The following is a 15,706-nucleotide window of genomic DNA, read 5'->3' on the forward strand; positions in this document are numbered from 1 at the left end:
AAGCTTGATGACTACCTGGCTGGACTCATTTGAGTCCAGTCTTTTCTCCTGCCCAGGCGGGGGGTCGGACTTGAAGATCTACAAGGTCCCTTCCGACCCGACTTCTATGATTCTATGAAAAAAGGTTTAGGGAGAAGTGTTTACAGCTAGAGTGCTCATGTATAGGAGGTTTAAAACACATACCCTGAGCCTGAACATATCAGGGCATCCATGCTGGTCAGGAATAAAGTGCCAGTTACAATGTTTATTAACATTCATGTTTCCCACTATCAGAACAGCCACTGTATAGTGTGACAGTGCACACCCAAATTAGGTTCTGAATCATGATATAAAAGCCATCTAAATATACACAACAGATTTTTATATCTTTCATACAGCGACTTCTTCCAAAAAAGACGTGTTAACAGCAGCGTAGGAATTAATTTATTGCCCTATTTAAATACTTGTACAGGAATTATTTGTTAATCTATGCAACAAAGTTTGGGATAAAACGGTGGCTAAATTTATTAAAAACGAATCCTTTATATTAACACTGAAAACAAATGTCTTTGCTAATATAATATTATATCCAAGGTTTTTCTCCCCTTGGTTTTAAGGACACATGCTACTACTACAAAGATATCCACATTTGATACATTCCCCCCTCCAGGTCTAATAACACCAATATATTATTTGGACTCTCTAACTTATGGTTAAGAGTTATGCACATGTATAAGTGCTTGATGGATTAAGACACCACACAGCAAACTATTTAATTGTCTAGGTCTCAAGAAAAACAGCTTTAAATTTCCTGCAGTAGACTAGAATGGTGCTACTACCCAACCTCAGCATAGCCAATTGGGTCAAAACATGGACATCACTTTGGCAACAAACCCAAGCAGTTAGGAAAAGGAACATTTTTAAAAAATGAAATCCCTTTCTAGCATCTTTTCTGGAAGAGAGAGAAAGAATGGGCTATATTTAGCTGTTTATAAACAAAAGTCTACATCTGAAAAAGTTTCAGCACTGATCAGCAAAGAGAGAAGTGAACCTTCCTCCTCCAACCACTACTTGTACAGTATTCCAGGAAACAAGCAAGGCACTGGTCTTACCTCGAATCAGCTGATTGACCAAAGTATATATTATTTCTTTCTTCTGAAATACACAAAGTAAGTTCCTCCATTTGATCACTTCCTAGTGTTTTAGGATTCAAGGAGGCTTCCACATCTTGTGAAATATTAACAAAGCACTTATTAAAAATGAGTGCTTCAGCAGCTGCCTTGAGTTCACTACAGCTTTGAAAACTCCACCAATCACTATCTTCTGTACTGTGCTCATCACACAGACCATTTTTAATTTTTCCATGTGTCCAATTAAACCCTTCATTTCTAGAATATTCCTTGGGCTCCCTTACATTAGTGCTTAGACAGCAATCTAAGAAAGACATGTCATCCACAAATTCAGTCAGTGAATGCAGGCAATTAGAAACAAGAGCAGAGCTTTTTTTCCTTGATGGGATTTTAACTTTTTCTTCTTTATTCATCCTAAGTTTTAATTCATCTTGTTTTTTTTCTGAGCATGATTTAGGACTGTCTGATGACAAGCTTATAAATTCAGCAGAGTAGTTCAATTCATTATCAAATAAGTCACTATCTTCCAATAAAGCTAGCCTTCTCTGGTTCTTTGTCCTTTTAGACTTTTTCACAGGGCTACCTTTGTCCAGCTGATCAAGGGATCTCTCATTTGAAGAAACTGCTGTAGCCTTTTCAAATAAAGGGTTAAATGTTTGTGTTGGCTCTGGAAGAATCTGAACTGGTAAAGGAAGAAGAGACTCAAGATTGCTATATATGAAATCCACTTTCTTCATCTGGAATTCTGTGAGCAGTTTTATCAATTTAGTCCAGTCTTCGGTTGTCGCGATTTTATGCTGTGAAAACATTAAAATTTCTTTTAAAATGTGCTTAATATCACAGTAGTTTTCAATCAATTAAATGTAAACCACACTTAAAGTTAAAGACAAAGACATTAGAGAAATATTCATGGTTTACTAGTCAATTAACCAAAGAACTGACTGCCTGCTTGTTAGCTTGACTGAACCAACCTGCTTGTTTTTAATTCCTTAGGTACAAGTTAACATTTTAAAGATTGTTGCTAAACATGCCTACTCTAAATAGTACTGAAAATTGTTACATAATCCATTGTAAACCCATTCTTCAGATACAATTTTGTTCAAAACTTTAGCAACCAGAATTACAAAAATACCTTGAGAAACGTAAACAAATCTTCTGAGGGCAAAAAAATATTTTTAAGGCCAAGCAAAGTTTCTATGCAGCCCGTATCACATTTTGGAAGCTTCTGAAGATGTGCATCAGTTTGAGGTGCACCATGCTTTGAATCCGTCTTTTCAGTAAGAGTTAACTGATCTGACCCATTTGTCTCATGGCCTCTTCTTCCTACACAAAAGATACCACATTTAATTTACAATGGCATGAAAAATTCTGGGGCCAAGACATTATCCCTTTTTTGATTCTGCTCATTCTTTTCCAAGCTAAAGTAAAACCTGGTTTTTAAATTGCTGTAATCTTGAATTTTACTAATTTAATTTTGTTTCTTCTCCCTCCTCTTTCTTCTGAAAATCCTATCAGTTTGTTCACTCTGCCTTTCCTAACTTTTCCTTTCTTCCCCCTTTACTACTAGTACTTTCCAAAACGGGGGGTTCTCAACCTTTTCTGTACCAGGACCCAATTATAAACATTGATAGCCAGTGCCCCTCACTCCCAACTCGCTGCCCCCTGCCTCCCAGTGTGTGGGGTGGGAATGTGTGGGGAATGGGGGCCCCAAGCAGCCCCTTGGAGGCTGGAATGCCGACAGCCTGCAAGGGAGAGGCCACAGTTTCCCACGTTTTTCTTCTTTAAAGGAGAATCCATTTTTAAGTTTCTCCGCAACCCTTTCATACATTAAGACCTACAGGTTGAGAAATGCTGTTCTAAATAATCACTGCAAATGCTGTTTCTTGCTCTTTGTATTCTGCTTTGGTTTCTTCCTCTCTCATTGGCTGAAAATACATTTACTACTTCCTTCAGAGAAATGTTCTGCTAACCCTTCCTTTTCCCTAGCCCCCAGTTCTGATATGCCTGCATCCCCCCAGCTTTCTCTTCTCTATTCCCCCTTATCCTTCAATTCTGCTTCATCAACAAGAACAGCAGCAAGATACTGTGGTGAACTAACTGCAGCCCCAGTATGATTTTTGCTATAATTGTATGATTTACTCTCCATGTTGAGAGGGAACTGGCCTACTCTTATTACTCATAGGAAAAAGAGTAAGGGGTAACAACTGGGAAAGTTCCTGATATCAGATACCACAGTGACAGGTAATGAACAGACGTAATAAATGCAGATTTCTAGTCCTTTAGTGACTGATTATACTGTGGGATTTTAGATTACCGTCTCAACTTCTTTCGGGAAGTTACCAATCATCCATAATTATTTAAAAACTCCTGCATAAAACATGCACATTCTTCATTTTAGTATAAATATTTTAAGAGCCTGGCCATTATTTTACTCTGGATCAACTTACCGTGAAGTGCTACATCTTTTTCTTTCAAGCATCCACCTCCACTTCTAATCCAAAATTGTAGGTACAGAACACTCTGTCTGATATCACAGTTATTTGTAGTTAACAGAGTAGCTAAGTCTTTTATATCTGTTCGCAGATTCTCAGCTAGACACAGCACTTGCAAATAGCTAGCAGCATTTATCTAAAATAAAATGTCAGATAAAAAAAACCTGTTGAATGCATTTGTCCATTTAGACTATGGCAAGTTACCAGAAAAAGCTGGTCTTGCGTACTAGAAAAATTCAATCCATTTGTGTGACAATGGAGAAACAGCTATGAACTATAGAATTGAGTTTTCAAATTCTTTTTATTTTTGTTAGCCTTTCAACCATGACTAAGCTATTCTTGGAAGTCATGTCACACACACAATATAGCAATATCTGCTGGAATCTAATAAGACTCAATCTATTTTAAAATTATTTCCCATATTTACTGCCTGTGAAGTAGTATAAAACTAGCTCAACCTTTTAATGATTAGTATCACATATTACTTTGTGACGGGCACCTAGGAAATGTACACAGCTTAAATTTGGTGAGTCCCTCTGCAGAAAAAAAAACAAAACAAAAAAACAAAATCAAACAACTAGCCTTTATTTTCTACAGTTTAAGAGGGGATGGAAGGAGTGTATAATGGCTAATAGATAGCATTAAAATACCCAACCTCAACTCAGACCCACTGCGTTAACTCTCAACAAACCTTCACAGAACTGGACTTATGGCAAACAATACTAAGCTTTTTCTTCCTGGGTTCCTCATGCCCTAGTGCTCCCAAACTCCACAAAAAGGCATGAGCAGCCCAGTTTAAAAAGAACATTTGTCCTTTAATTTTGTTATCTTCAGTTGACCATGTAGATTTAAAATCTAGATATTGGAAAGTGAATGAAAAGAATCTTTTTAGGATGTTTCCTTTTTTTTTGTTTTAGACATGTTATATAATTTACACTTGCCCTTAACTGAAGCAATCTGCCACTACAGAATGTTGTCACGTATTGGGCTCTTTCCTTTAATCTACGGATATTTTTATTAATATTTTTTTCATTGTCAGTGCCCGATTCATTCTCTTAAGTTCAAATCTTTGAAGTGTAACTACTACAGATGTAGAAATCTTCCCTTACAAAACTTGGACAGTTTGATTATGAAGGACAATTTTTTTATTTTTGTTTTAAACAAAACCTCTCAAATATTCAGGTATGCAAATACGCCCATGAGCTTTCTAGCTAAAGGATAGAATTCATTCAATTTGCAGTAAAAAGAAATAATTCACATTTTTAAGGAATGTAATGAACAGCATGTGTTTTTAAAAATCAACATATTAACTTCAGTTGCAAGTCTCAGAAATGTATGATTTTCAATTATACCAATTAAATCCAAACAAGGGGATCTGTATGTCAAAACAGAGAGACTTACCAGAGGGGGTATTTTAAAGTTGATTTCTTCAAAGTATCCATCAAACATTAAACTAAAAGTTGGATCTGCACGAAAGGTACAAATTAAATTTGGTGAAATTTTCCTCTTCAAAATTGTTTATCTTTTGTTTAAGAAAGAAAAAGAAAGTGTTGTATTTTTACCTAAATACTAAAATATATTTAGCATTTATTCTTTGTATAAACCTCACAAATTTAACAGAAACAGTTTGTGCTTGCATAGAGAATTAGAGTTTCACTAACTTTTGTAGTCACAAATTGTATTTTGCTGGCTCCTAGTCAATTCTCTACTTCATAAGAGTCGACCTTAAAAATGCCTACAGCGTCCCATTACTGGAGACAAGGGACACTTACCGTTTGTAGTAAGAATTATAGGCCTCTTTGCAGTAGCCATGAAAGTCTTGATTGCACTTAGAAACCCAGCATCTTCATCAAAGATTATATCAACCTATGGGAATTACCAAATATGTAAAAATGCTTAATGATAGCTTATGAAAATAGTACTGCAATGTATTCCAGCTATAGTGTCCAGCTTTTACTGATTACAGGGTTTTCCTCGATTTACGCAAGTTCTTTATATGCAAATTTGCTCTTTTGCAATGAGCATATTTAAACCCATAATTCATTATGGGCTAGGTAAATTTGCTCTTATGCAATCAGCATAGGGACACCCCCTCGCCCCCCAAGCAGGTGAGTCTGTGGGGGGAGGGGAAAGGGCCATGGCCCCACTCACCCCAGCCCTAGCTGCAGCGGCCCCAGGAGCAGCCTGTGCCAGCTGCAGAGGGAACTGTCGGGGGGAAGAAGGGGGGAACACGGACATGCACCTCTTGCTGCTCCACGCCCCCCCGAGGGCTGCGGCCTGTGCCAAGCTGTTCCCAGGGAGTGTGTGCTCCCGGATCTGTGTACAGGAGGACAGCAGGCTGCCGCTGCAGGCTGGGACTGGTGGCAGCACCAGGCTGCTCCCGGCGCTCAGTGTGGCCTGCCCCGATTGCTGGGAAGAGCCCAGTGCTGCCACTGGCCCCAGCCTGCAGCGGCATCCTGCTGTCATCTTGTGCACAGATCCGGGGGCCTGTGCCCTCTGGCAAGAGCCCAGCAAATTTATGCACCGTTCTCTGGGAACACATGTGCCACATAAGAATTGAGGGAAATCTGTACAAATAAAATTTTCCTAAACATATTTAAATAAAGGAAATATACCCACTCCAAATGAAGTTCATTAGATATATACATACTATTTGTAGTAGGTGCAAAAAAGGTTTTAGCAGTCTTATCTATATTCAAATCTAACAATATTTTAATTTTATATCATAGCAATTATGACATTCTAGAAATAAGCCAAGTATCCTTAACATTAAGTTGCTTTTGGGTTGTAATGTCTGTCTCACTCTTTAGTCTATAGCCCAAAACAGTTTTTTGGGGCAAATGTTAGCTTTGTGTGTGAAGTATAGGGGAAAAAAAGAAAGAGGAAAAAAGAAACACAGTACAAGCTGTTATCCAGCATTCCGCAGGAATGAGGGATGCCAGTTAATTAAATGTGCACTGACTGGTGCACTCCCTGGCGTCAGTGTGCCGGGAGACAGGGATGGGGGCCCCTGCACAGGCTGCTTTGCCCCGGGCTGTGGGCCAAAGAAGTGGCAAAGAAAAATTCGGCTCACAGAAGCGAAACAGGAAGTCTGGAAGTGGTACTTCCGATTTCACTTTTGCCACATCCCTTGGGTGCCAGTTAATAGAGTTTCCAGCTAATAAAGTGCCGGTTTACAGTAAAAGCTGTGTTATGGGCCTGGGGGGGAAATCCATCTATTTACAAAATAATAGTTAAATATTTCTGTTTGGATCTTTAGATATTGCATCTAGGATATATATTTACAGACCAAGCTTGCAAAAAATTTAGTGAGTGAAATTACTTCCAGCTGAATTTTTTCAAAAGTTGCTCATCCCAACACTGAAATCTACCCAGAGTCTCAAGGGAAAAGGAATTCTTTAAGTATGAAAATATTTATTTTCCAAAACAGGCAGATAATTTAAGGTTTACCTCTTCAAAAAGAATGAGAGATGTTGCACTTTTTCTATTGAGTTCCTCTCCTCCCACTTCCTTGCTCACTGATCTAATCCGAATATCCACGGTTTCTTCAGGTGATTTTTGTATAGTTTCTGAGTATTAAGAACAAGCCATGAGATTAACGTAAAACTGAAAAGCAATTCGAGCACTTTACTATGTAAAGTCCTGGTCCTGCAGAGTCGTGGAAACCTGCATAATATTTCACATGTTAAACTGTCCCATTGAAGTCTAAGACACTACTGATGCATAAAGTATATCTATCAACTTCTATAGCTACCATAAGTACAACAGATTTTCTAGTCACTGTCCTAGTTATTAGTCCTTAATATTTGTGCAACTCTGAAAGATTATCTGCAAATGAAAAAAGGTAACAAACCAGCATATTAAATGGTAATACCTACCCTTGTTTTTTTCTTGAGATTTTACTATTTCTTCATTATTCTTAGACTTAGAAGATACTTTAAAATAATTTGCTAGTGTTTTAGGAGGAAAACTTCGTTTTATTCCTGTTCCTTTGGGTGAAAGTGGAGGTTTCCTTGGGGAAACAATTTTCTTGGGAGAATTTACTTTTTCTGAAAGACAGGGTTTGCATTAGTTTCAAGCTTAAAATACATTTCTCCAACTGACATCTCTGATACACTGACAGCCTGGTTTAATTTAGCTACTCTCTCAGCAATCTAAAGATAATCTAAAATAAGCAGCAAGAGTCAGAATAACTTTTCTCCCTCCTACTCCTCATCAATACAGAAGTATTATTAGGAACAGTCAAATTAAAAATAATGGGGAAAAAGTTTAAATTCAGTAAATGTGGGTATGCTTTACCTAAATCAACAAACCACATTTCCCAACATTAAAACCATAAGATAAATGCAAGTTTACCACTTTTTATGCTGCCTTTTACTTTTCTTCTACCAACTGCTAAAAGAAGAGATCAACACAAATGACACTTACTCGGGGACTTGGTGCTACAACTGTTAAAGAAGCAAGGTTTATGTGCATTTACACCTTGCTTGTCCACCTGATGAGACTGAGTGGCTTCCTTTAGCTGAGATAAGATCTGTCTACCACTGCGCTGGCAAGAGGCATTCACTTCAAATATCTGCAAGAATATTTAAAATAAATTCAAATACCTTTTATTAAATATGTGTATATACACACATACATATATATACCTAATTATATACTAGTAAAGCAACAGTAAAGACGAACCTTAAACCCAAGTTCCTGAGCACAAGCATACACTGCAGCAGTCTTTCCCACACCCGGTGGGCCAGTTATCAGCATAGTATTACAGAGAGCAACCTCTTCTTCACCTTCAGATTTGTCTTCCTTAAAATCCATGCTATCCAAAGAATCTACAGAATTATTTCAAAGGGAAACAAACAGTTTGAGCCACTGAGTCAAGCCAGAGGCAAATATGGCATGATCTAGATTAGTCTCCATATTTTAGAAACATGGAGAAATTAAAATAATTGGCAAAAAAACAGAACATATTTTTGAAAAATGGAGGGGTGGGGGCAGGAAGAGGTTCAGAAATCCCCAACCACCTTGCTGGGTGTTTCCCTCATCTTTTTCCACTTTCTGATTTCTCTTTTCTTCTAAATCAGCTCTTCTTTTCCACTCCTGCAGCCAACTTCGAGGAGACAAGAAATAATCAAATCAATAAAGCATCCCAAGTGAAGATGAATAGTTCAGAGTTTTTTTCCCCAGTTAAAAAAAAAATCTTTCCCCTTTTACCCAAATCAGCTGTATAAACATCTACTAAATTCTACTAGGAAGGATTCAAAATGAACAACTGCTAAAGAATGTCCAATTACTAAAGTAAATGGTTTGAGTATAGTGTAGTTTAGAGTTTATTAAGCTCATATTTTGAATTCACTGTTCCAAAATATTCCATTTTATTGTGCAAACACAACTGATCCAAATACTGAAACTGACAAATCTGCTACAAGAGGCAACTGGAAACTACTGTTTTACATTATTAAGGGGAAATCAAACCTCATGTTATAAATGATTTTGGTAAAACAGTGGGTACATTTCTCACCTGTGTAATCTTTTAATTGTCTTTGCATTCCCTACAAGTTCACTGGATTCCTGAGGTTGGTACTTTTCTGTCCACAGCACATCTTCCTTTTCAATGCCTATGAGTAAAAAAATAAAAAAATAAATAAAAATCCAGAAGTAGTCTATTTAAACACTTCTGTATCCAAAAATGTCACACACCAGTTTCTTGTGTGCATGGAATTAAACGGAGCTGGATTTAAATTTTAAAAATTAAAAACTCTAAAGATTTTTAAAAATTTTCCAGGTCTTATTTATACATTGCAGTTCTTTACTTTCTTCCTATTGTATGCAGCCTGAAATTCCTACAGTGAAGTCTTATTTCTTTCACTAGTTACTTCCTCGTTAGTTGAATTTCACATTTTAAATAGGTGATTTTTTGTCTAAAAAAAAAAGTTTCACATGTAAAACGCTCATCCAGGATGGAAAAAAAAACAAAAACAAAAACAAAAAACCCCCAAAAAACAAATCTAGGGCTCCATGACCTTCTTTAGATAGTCAAAGCACAAGTTTAATTAGCATTTAATTCATTTTGTTAATTATGATTGATTACCTCAACCTATATTGCTGAACATCTACAAGGGAAGAAACATTGAAATTCTTGAACAAAATCAGGTCCTCTAGCATAGTTTGCAGTTAACCAGTTGCACAAATAGTCTCATTAAGTGTTTATAAGATTAGGGCCTAATTTTCAGAGCCTCTAGCCGTTGTTTTATTATATTGGGAATACCAGAAGTGGCATTTATATTTCAGCTCATTTTAAATTTTAATCTAATCTGAAAGACACAGAAGCAATAGCACAATTTTTCAAGTTATATTGAGACTCTGTAAAACAAATTTAAAATCATTATTATTTAGTCCAGTATTTTAAATTATGACTTAATTATTGAATTTAAAATTGCTCCATTCTGGCATTAAAATTACTAACAACTTCAGAGTAGCTTGTCCATATTCTTGTTTCTCTGTGGACCTGCCAATGACCAGGAGGAATAATGCTCTGCAGTGCATTGGGAGGATTACACAAAATCTATCTAGGTCCATTTAGCCAATAGTAACAGGGAATTTTCTATACTTTAAAGAAATTATTTAAAAAGGTACCTGAAACATGGTTTAATTCTGACCCCGGTTCAACGTCTTTTATTGTTATAACATCCGAGTCCTGGGTTTTATTTTCTCCAGCATGTGTTACTTTTTCTGTGTCTGTCTGTTTGGTGCAGAACACTCCATTTTTTGAAGTTTTGGATTTTAGTTCCATCTCTCCTCTGTCAATTTGTCGTCTTCTTTTTGATTTGCAGTCTTCAGTTTCTTTCTTTTTCCTCTTAGTTTCTTTCCGATTGTCCGAACTAATCTGATCCATTTCAGAATGTGTGGCTTCACATTTACTTACTAGTAAGTGAAGATTAAAAATAGATTACATCATTTCAGGCCTTTACATTATCTCATTCATTTTTTACTATGTAATCCATATTTATACATTTCAGTCAAAATTACTCAAAATAAGATTAGTGTAATTTTCTTCAATTCATCTTTTCTTTGCTCCAGATTTAAATAAAATTTTTCATGGCATCAGGACTTAAATACATTACTGACCTTGTTTATTGCTTTCAGAAAGTACACGTTCAGTTTGCTTTTTCAAAAACTGGTTATAATACAATCTTGCAGGAAACTCCAGGTTAGAAGATTTGATCTCTTCTAATAAAAAATTCCTTTGATTTTTAGGAAAAACTGGTCTCCATCCTGACAACTGCAATATATAAAAGGCATTCAAAACATATCAGATAAACTTATGTGGAAGCTTTCAGTGTTGGAACACCATTTATTTTTGTTAACTGGCTTGGTATGCACAATGTTCATCAGAAAGCATCTGGAACCTTTTAGCATGCTTAAGGTAGAAGTTTAACCCAGTACATGTTAAAAGTACTAATCAGTGCTGCTCAGGGTAAAAGTCACAGGATTTTTTTTTAAAGAATAAAAATCCCAGGATAAAGACACGATTTTTAAATTGACCCATTATTTTCTTAGCAGTAAAAAAGACTTAAAAATACTAACCATGAGTGATGAATTGTTGCTACTAGGTTTTGAACTTATAACTGAGAATTCACCAAGTGAAACAGTGAGTTTTGTGACATCAGTTACTTTGGTATTTGGTTCCCTTAGCTTAGCTAACAGAGGACATGATGGTGATGTCAACCTCCACATCAAACCACCTATGTAAATATGGAAAAAAAAAAAATCATTAAGGAAATGAGACCCCAGCCCCAAAGACCAAGCTTCTTCAGTAAAGAAATAACTGTACTATTTTGCATGACCAAATTTATCCATGCTCTCAAAACCAAATTAAATAAATGTTTCAACATCTTTGCATCTATTAATGTAAACCATCCCAAACTAACTAAACAATTTCATATACATTCCACACAATTCCAACTGCTTTAATGTCACACTGAGCCCAACAAAAAAACTATTATGCTAAACTGACTTACTCAAACACTATTATTGGTTATTATATACATTTTAAAACATACTCTATATGGCTACCCATTAATTTATCTAGCTAAGTATTACTATCATCTAAATTTCATTTTTTTAAAGGAAAAAAAAAAGTGCCTGTTAATTATTTCACCCAAAGTATACTACAAAGTTTTATCTTTAAACCTCTAGTTTTTAGAGATCTCCTAAAGATCTACTTTAAGTTTACAACGTAGGTTTACAAATCAGTAAATTAACTTACAGTCATCTTTCTGCTGTACATGGACGACTGTCTGAAAAGAAGAACTGGCCACAGAATATGCTTCCATTGCTGCTGCTTTCTTTGTGATGTATCTTTTTAGGGACTCTGGCAAGCCACTCATCAAAAATTCCCGTTTTGCCTTGAATTGCTCATCATCTTGAGAATTTTCAGATACATCTCGACTTTAAATAAGTGATAAAAAACTATTCAAATGTGCAAGCACGCACAATTCACAGATACGTTTTATCCATATTAAGCACCGATTCCCTTTAGTATGTAGTGGAGACTTTAGTGTACTAATTGTTTGGAAAGATTGCTAGGGTTTACCAAGACCAAGAAGGTTTTAAAAAAGCAGGAGTACACACTTATCTTCTGGCCTCCTAAGACATTTTAAAAATATAGTTACTGAATAAATGCAGGTTTGGGCTTAGAGCGACTAGTAAGACCCATTAAATGAAGCAGCAACAATACTGTAAAAGTCAGCTTGAAAGCTCTTAGGATTTAACACATATAATATTTTTATATTAACATTCAAAACTGTTACTGCATTTTGACAGATGTACTTTATGTAGTGTGAGAAAGTTTTCTAAAGGAACCTGAATACTTCGATCTGACACTGAAGGAATACCACTAATTTCTTATAAAATAATTCAAGTTTTCTCCTGAGAGAAATTTGGAGAGAATCAGAAATCCAGTAAATTTGAATTTTGTGGAAAACTAACCTGCTTTCATCAAAGATTACAATTGGTTCATCACCACAGTTTTGAGCTTTTCTGCCCAGAAATGAAGGAGGGACACTCAGTTTTCCTTTAAAAGACAAAGGAGAATTAAATTAGCATTGGTATCCATTTTATTGCTACATTTGTATTTTCATTCTAATTTTATCTTCCTGTTCTCTTAAAAGTTGTCTCACTTTAGAGAGGATCAGCTTAAGCAATACAAGAAAATATAATTGTTAATGCTTTTCTCTCTAATTCTCTCCCTCCTCTCCCTCTGTGCAGTGCTGGCCAGAGCCATGACCCATCAGGTGCCTGCGCTGGGCACCAGTGCTTTGACCTCCCCACCTGCTGCTGCTGCCAGGCAGCAGGGGCTGCATACCAGGGGGGGCTCCTTCATACCCCCACCCTCCCTCACATCCTACATACCCACACCTTGCCCACAACCCCCACTGACATACATACACCCCAACATACCCTATGTCCCCTCTACACAGCCACACACAACCCATCCACACAATATACAAATCACAGGTCATGACAAATACTTCTGTAATAAAATTAAAATACATTACAGTAGGTGTTTGATTTCTAGCATAAGATTTGTTTTTTTCTGGTTCTAAGATGGCAACCCCCCACTCCCAAAAGGAGTATTGGGGGGGTAGCAAGGGGAGGGATTTCCAATGGCAGGGGTTAGGGGGCAGGACTTCCTGTCCCAATGTGGCGATTGGGGGCCCAGCATCTGTCAGTCAAGGAGGGGTCTCTAACAGCTCACCAAAACTTGTTAAGCTGCCCTCCACCCAAAATAATTAGTCCATGTAGAAAAAGGGTGGGCAATTAGTACTGCATAGCAACAGTGACCATTAGACTGTCCCTGGTATCATGAAGGCACAGCTAAACTGCTGCCACTTAGGAAGCAGAGCTGAAGTAGCACACCAAGCAGCCCAGCGTGTTTGAAGGTGCCGTTATCAGGTACAGTATGTTAGGGTTCAGACATAGTTGTAATGCTTAAGATAGGCACCTTCAACACTCAAAAAAAGTTTATTTAAATCCAATTACCGTTTTTCTTCATAACTTTCACGCTTCCAGATTTTCTTCCTAATACATCATTCAAGTTCTGAAGTTTCTTCTGCTTTTTCTCTACGTGTTGTGTTACAGCCATCTTATTACCCAGGGTTGAGGTTAAGATTATTACAGAATCCTGGAAAGGAAACATTACTTTCTGCTTTTATTGTTGTTTTCAACTGTTAACACTGCCAATCACTGATAAGTACTATTGAAATTGATAAAAATATTCCCCTCCAAAAAGAGGAATTAATTGTTCAGCTTTCAGGTTTCCTACAAATGGATAGCATATGGGCTAAGTTACAGTAAAAATATTATATTTGGAAAACTGACAGTGAAAAATGTCAGTTTTCCAAAACAAATAGTTGGGTCCTCATTTATACTTCTTTGCATCAGGAGATTGATTGATCTGTCTGCCTGCCTAATTATATAATTAGACACACACACAGATGAGGACCCAACAGACATTTTTTGAGAACAAAAACATCAACCAGAACTATGACAGGTTCTGGATGCAGTTTCGGGAATCTGATTCTGAAGCCAATGAGTAAAAGACCCGAAGAAATGATCAATTAGACTCAGTTCATACCTTTTAGTAATGAAAAACTATAAATATACCACTTCCAAATAATCATTCAATTCACATGATTTCTTAGTAGAAGCATACGTATAGGCTAAAAAATAAAGTTTAAATTATTTCTTAAGTAAGACTCACAAAACTAGGAGAGGAATATGGAATTTATATTTCACTCAAAATAGAAAGACTTACTTCACTTCCTTGCAATTTCCTCCTTTCAGCAAGAGCTTTCTGTCGAGATGAGCGTCTTACAGGCGTTTGCATGTCTTCGTTAACCTTCGATCTATGATGTTGTATAGCCTTTGCTTTTTCAATCAGTTGTTTTGCTTTAGATATATTTTTAGATGTGGAATTTACCTACCACAAAAGATAACCACAGTATATGACCATTGACAGCTGTTTATTCTATATTTAAAGACCAACACTGGCACTCTACGAGCACAACATCCTTCACACAGCTAGCATATAATTTGAAAAGAAATAAAATGGTTGTGGGTATCTCTGCTCCCTTTTACAGGGAAGAGTCTTTCCTAAATTCTGCTCAAGCACACAGCCACAAATAAATATGGACTAAACAGTGATCATAGCCAAGCTCTTATAAACGTATTTGACTTTCACAAGGAGACACAGTGTTCAGGGCAGAAGGGAATGTCAACAAACAGAGAATAAAACATGGAGCAGCAGCAACAGCAACCTAAGACAAATATTCAAATACAATTTGCTGACTGTGATAGATACCTAATTGACAGCCCTGTAAATATTTGCTAATTTATCCACAGAACCACTAGTATAGCACAGGCAGTGAGAACTTAAGCTTCCTTATATTGCCCTTCCAATCTTCAGGTCTCCAAACTATCTTTCTGGTTGCTAAAACTGCCACCTAGAATGTCAGGAGGTGTTGAGTTAACAACAGTCATGTCTACTGTATAACCATACAGTAATATCACTAATAAGGATTTCTCAGGTATGCTGTGGAAAGCAGCCTTACATCTTCTGAAGCATATTCAGAGATCTAAAGAACAGTGACACTGAATAAATGTACAGTGATTAACTCTCCACTTAAAAAAAGAGACTTGAAACCACTTGTGCGTGAAGCATACATCTATGAGCCAAAACGGGAGATAAAAGAGTGGGAGTCCTTATCAACAAGAGGTAGTTGGCTGAACCACGTCCATCTAAATAAGGATGATGTTGGGTTTTTGTTAGGATCCTGACCTGGAGCTCTGTATAATGCATCGGCCTCTACTCAGCAACTAGTCAATTAATTGACTCTACTGGAGTGTAGTAATTACCATGCTCCAGCATATTCCACAACATCATGTGCATCAGCGTCCCTGCACTGAAAAATGGCGGCAGGGCACTTTACAAGGTCCCTGCAGTCATTTTTTCTGTGCAGGGACACTGATGAACAGGGCAATCTAGGTGTTTTAATTAGAGTGGCTCTCAGAGCCGCTCTCATTAAAAGCATGTTGTGTCAT

General features: G+C 36.8%; 1 protein-coding gene across 1 annotated transcript in view; it reads right to left on the bottom strand.

The window, feature by feature from the left end:
* Positions 1-15,706, bottom strand: part of ATAD5 (ATPase family, AAA domain containing 5) — a 27,081-nt gene that overhangs the window by 2,195 nt on the left and 9,180 nt on the right. The window contains exons 4-21 of the mRNA XM_019516983.1: positions 14,421-14,585; positions 13,646-13,787; positions 12,593-12,677; positions 11,871-12,052; positions 11,189-11,346; positions 10,730-10,883; positions 10,238-10,525; positions 9,123-9,219; positions 8,626-8,711; positions 8,288-8,433; positions 8,030-8,177; positions 7,480-7,650; positions 7,052-7,170; positions 5,374-5,467; positions 5,003-5,067; positions 3,557-3,737; positions 2,242-2,432; positions 1,092-1,906 (exon numbers count right to left, since the gene is read on the bottom strand). Of these exons, the coding sequence (XP_019372528.1) occupies positions 1,092-1,906; positions 2,242-2,432; positions 3,557-3,737; positions 5,003-5,067; positions 5,374-5,467; positions 7,052-7,170; positions 7,480-7,650; positions 8,030-8,177; positions 8,288-8,433; positions 8,626-8,711; positions 9,123-9,219; positions 10,238-10,525; positions 10,730-10,883; positions 11,189-11,346; positions 11,871-12,052; positions 12,593-12,677; positions 13,646-13,787; positions 14,421-14,585 (3,287 nt within the window). The remainder of the gene's footprint in view (positions 1-1,091; positions 1,907-2,241; positions 2,433-3,556; positions 3,738-5,002; positions 5,068-5,373; positions 5,468-7,051; positions 7,171-7,479; positions 7,651-8,029; positions 8,178-8,287; positions 8,434-8,625; positions 8,712-9,122; positions 9,220-10,237; positions 10,526-10,729; positions 10,884-11,188; positions 11,347-11,870; positions 12,053-12,592; positions 12,678-13,645; positions 13,788-14,420; positions 14,586-15,706) is intronic.

This window comes from Gavialis gangeticus, unplaced genomic scaffold (genome assembly GCF_001723915.1).
Source record: "Gavialis gangeticus isolate Ggan-Ray unplaced genomic scaffold, GavGan_comp1, whole genome shotgun sequence".
NCBI classification, from domain to species: Eukaryota; Metazoa; Chordata; order Crocodylia; family Gavialidae; genus Gavialis; species Gavialis gangeticus.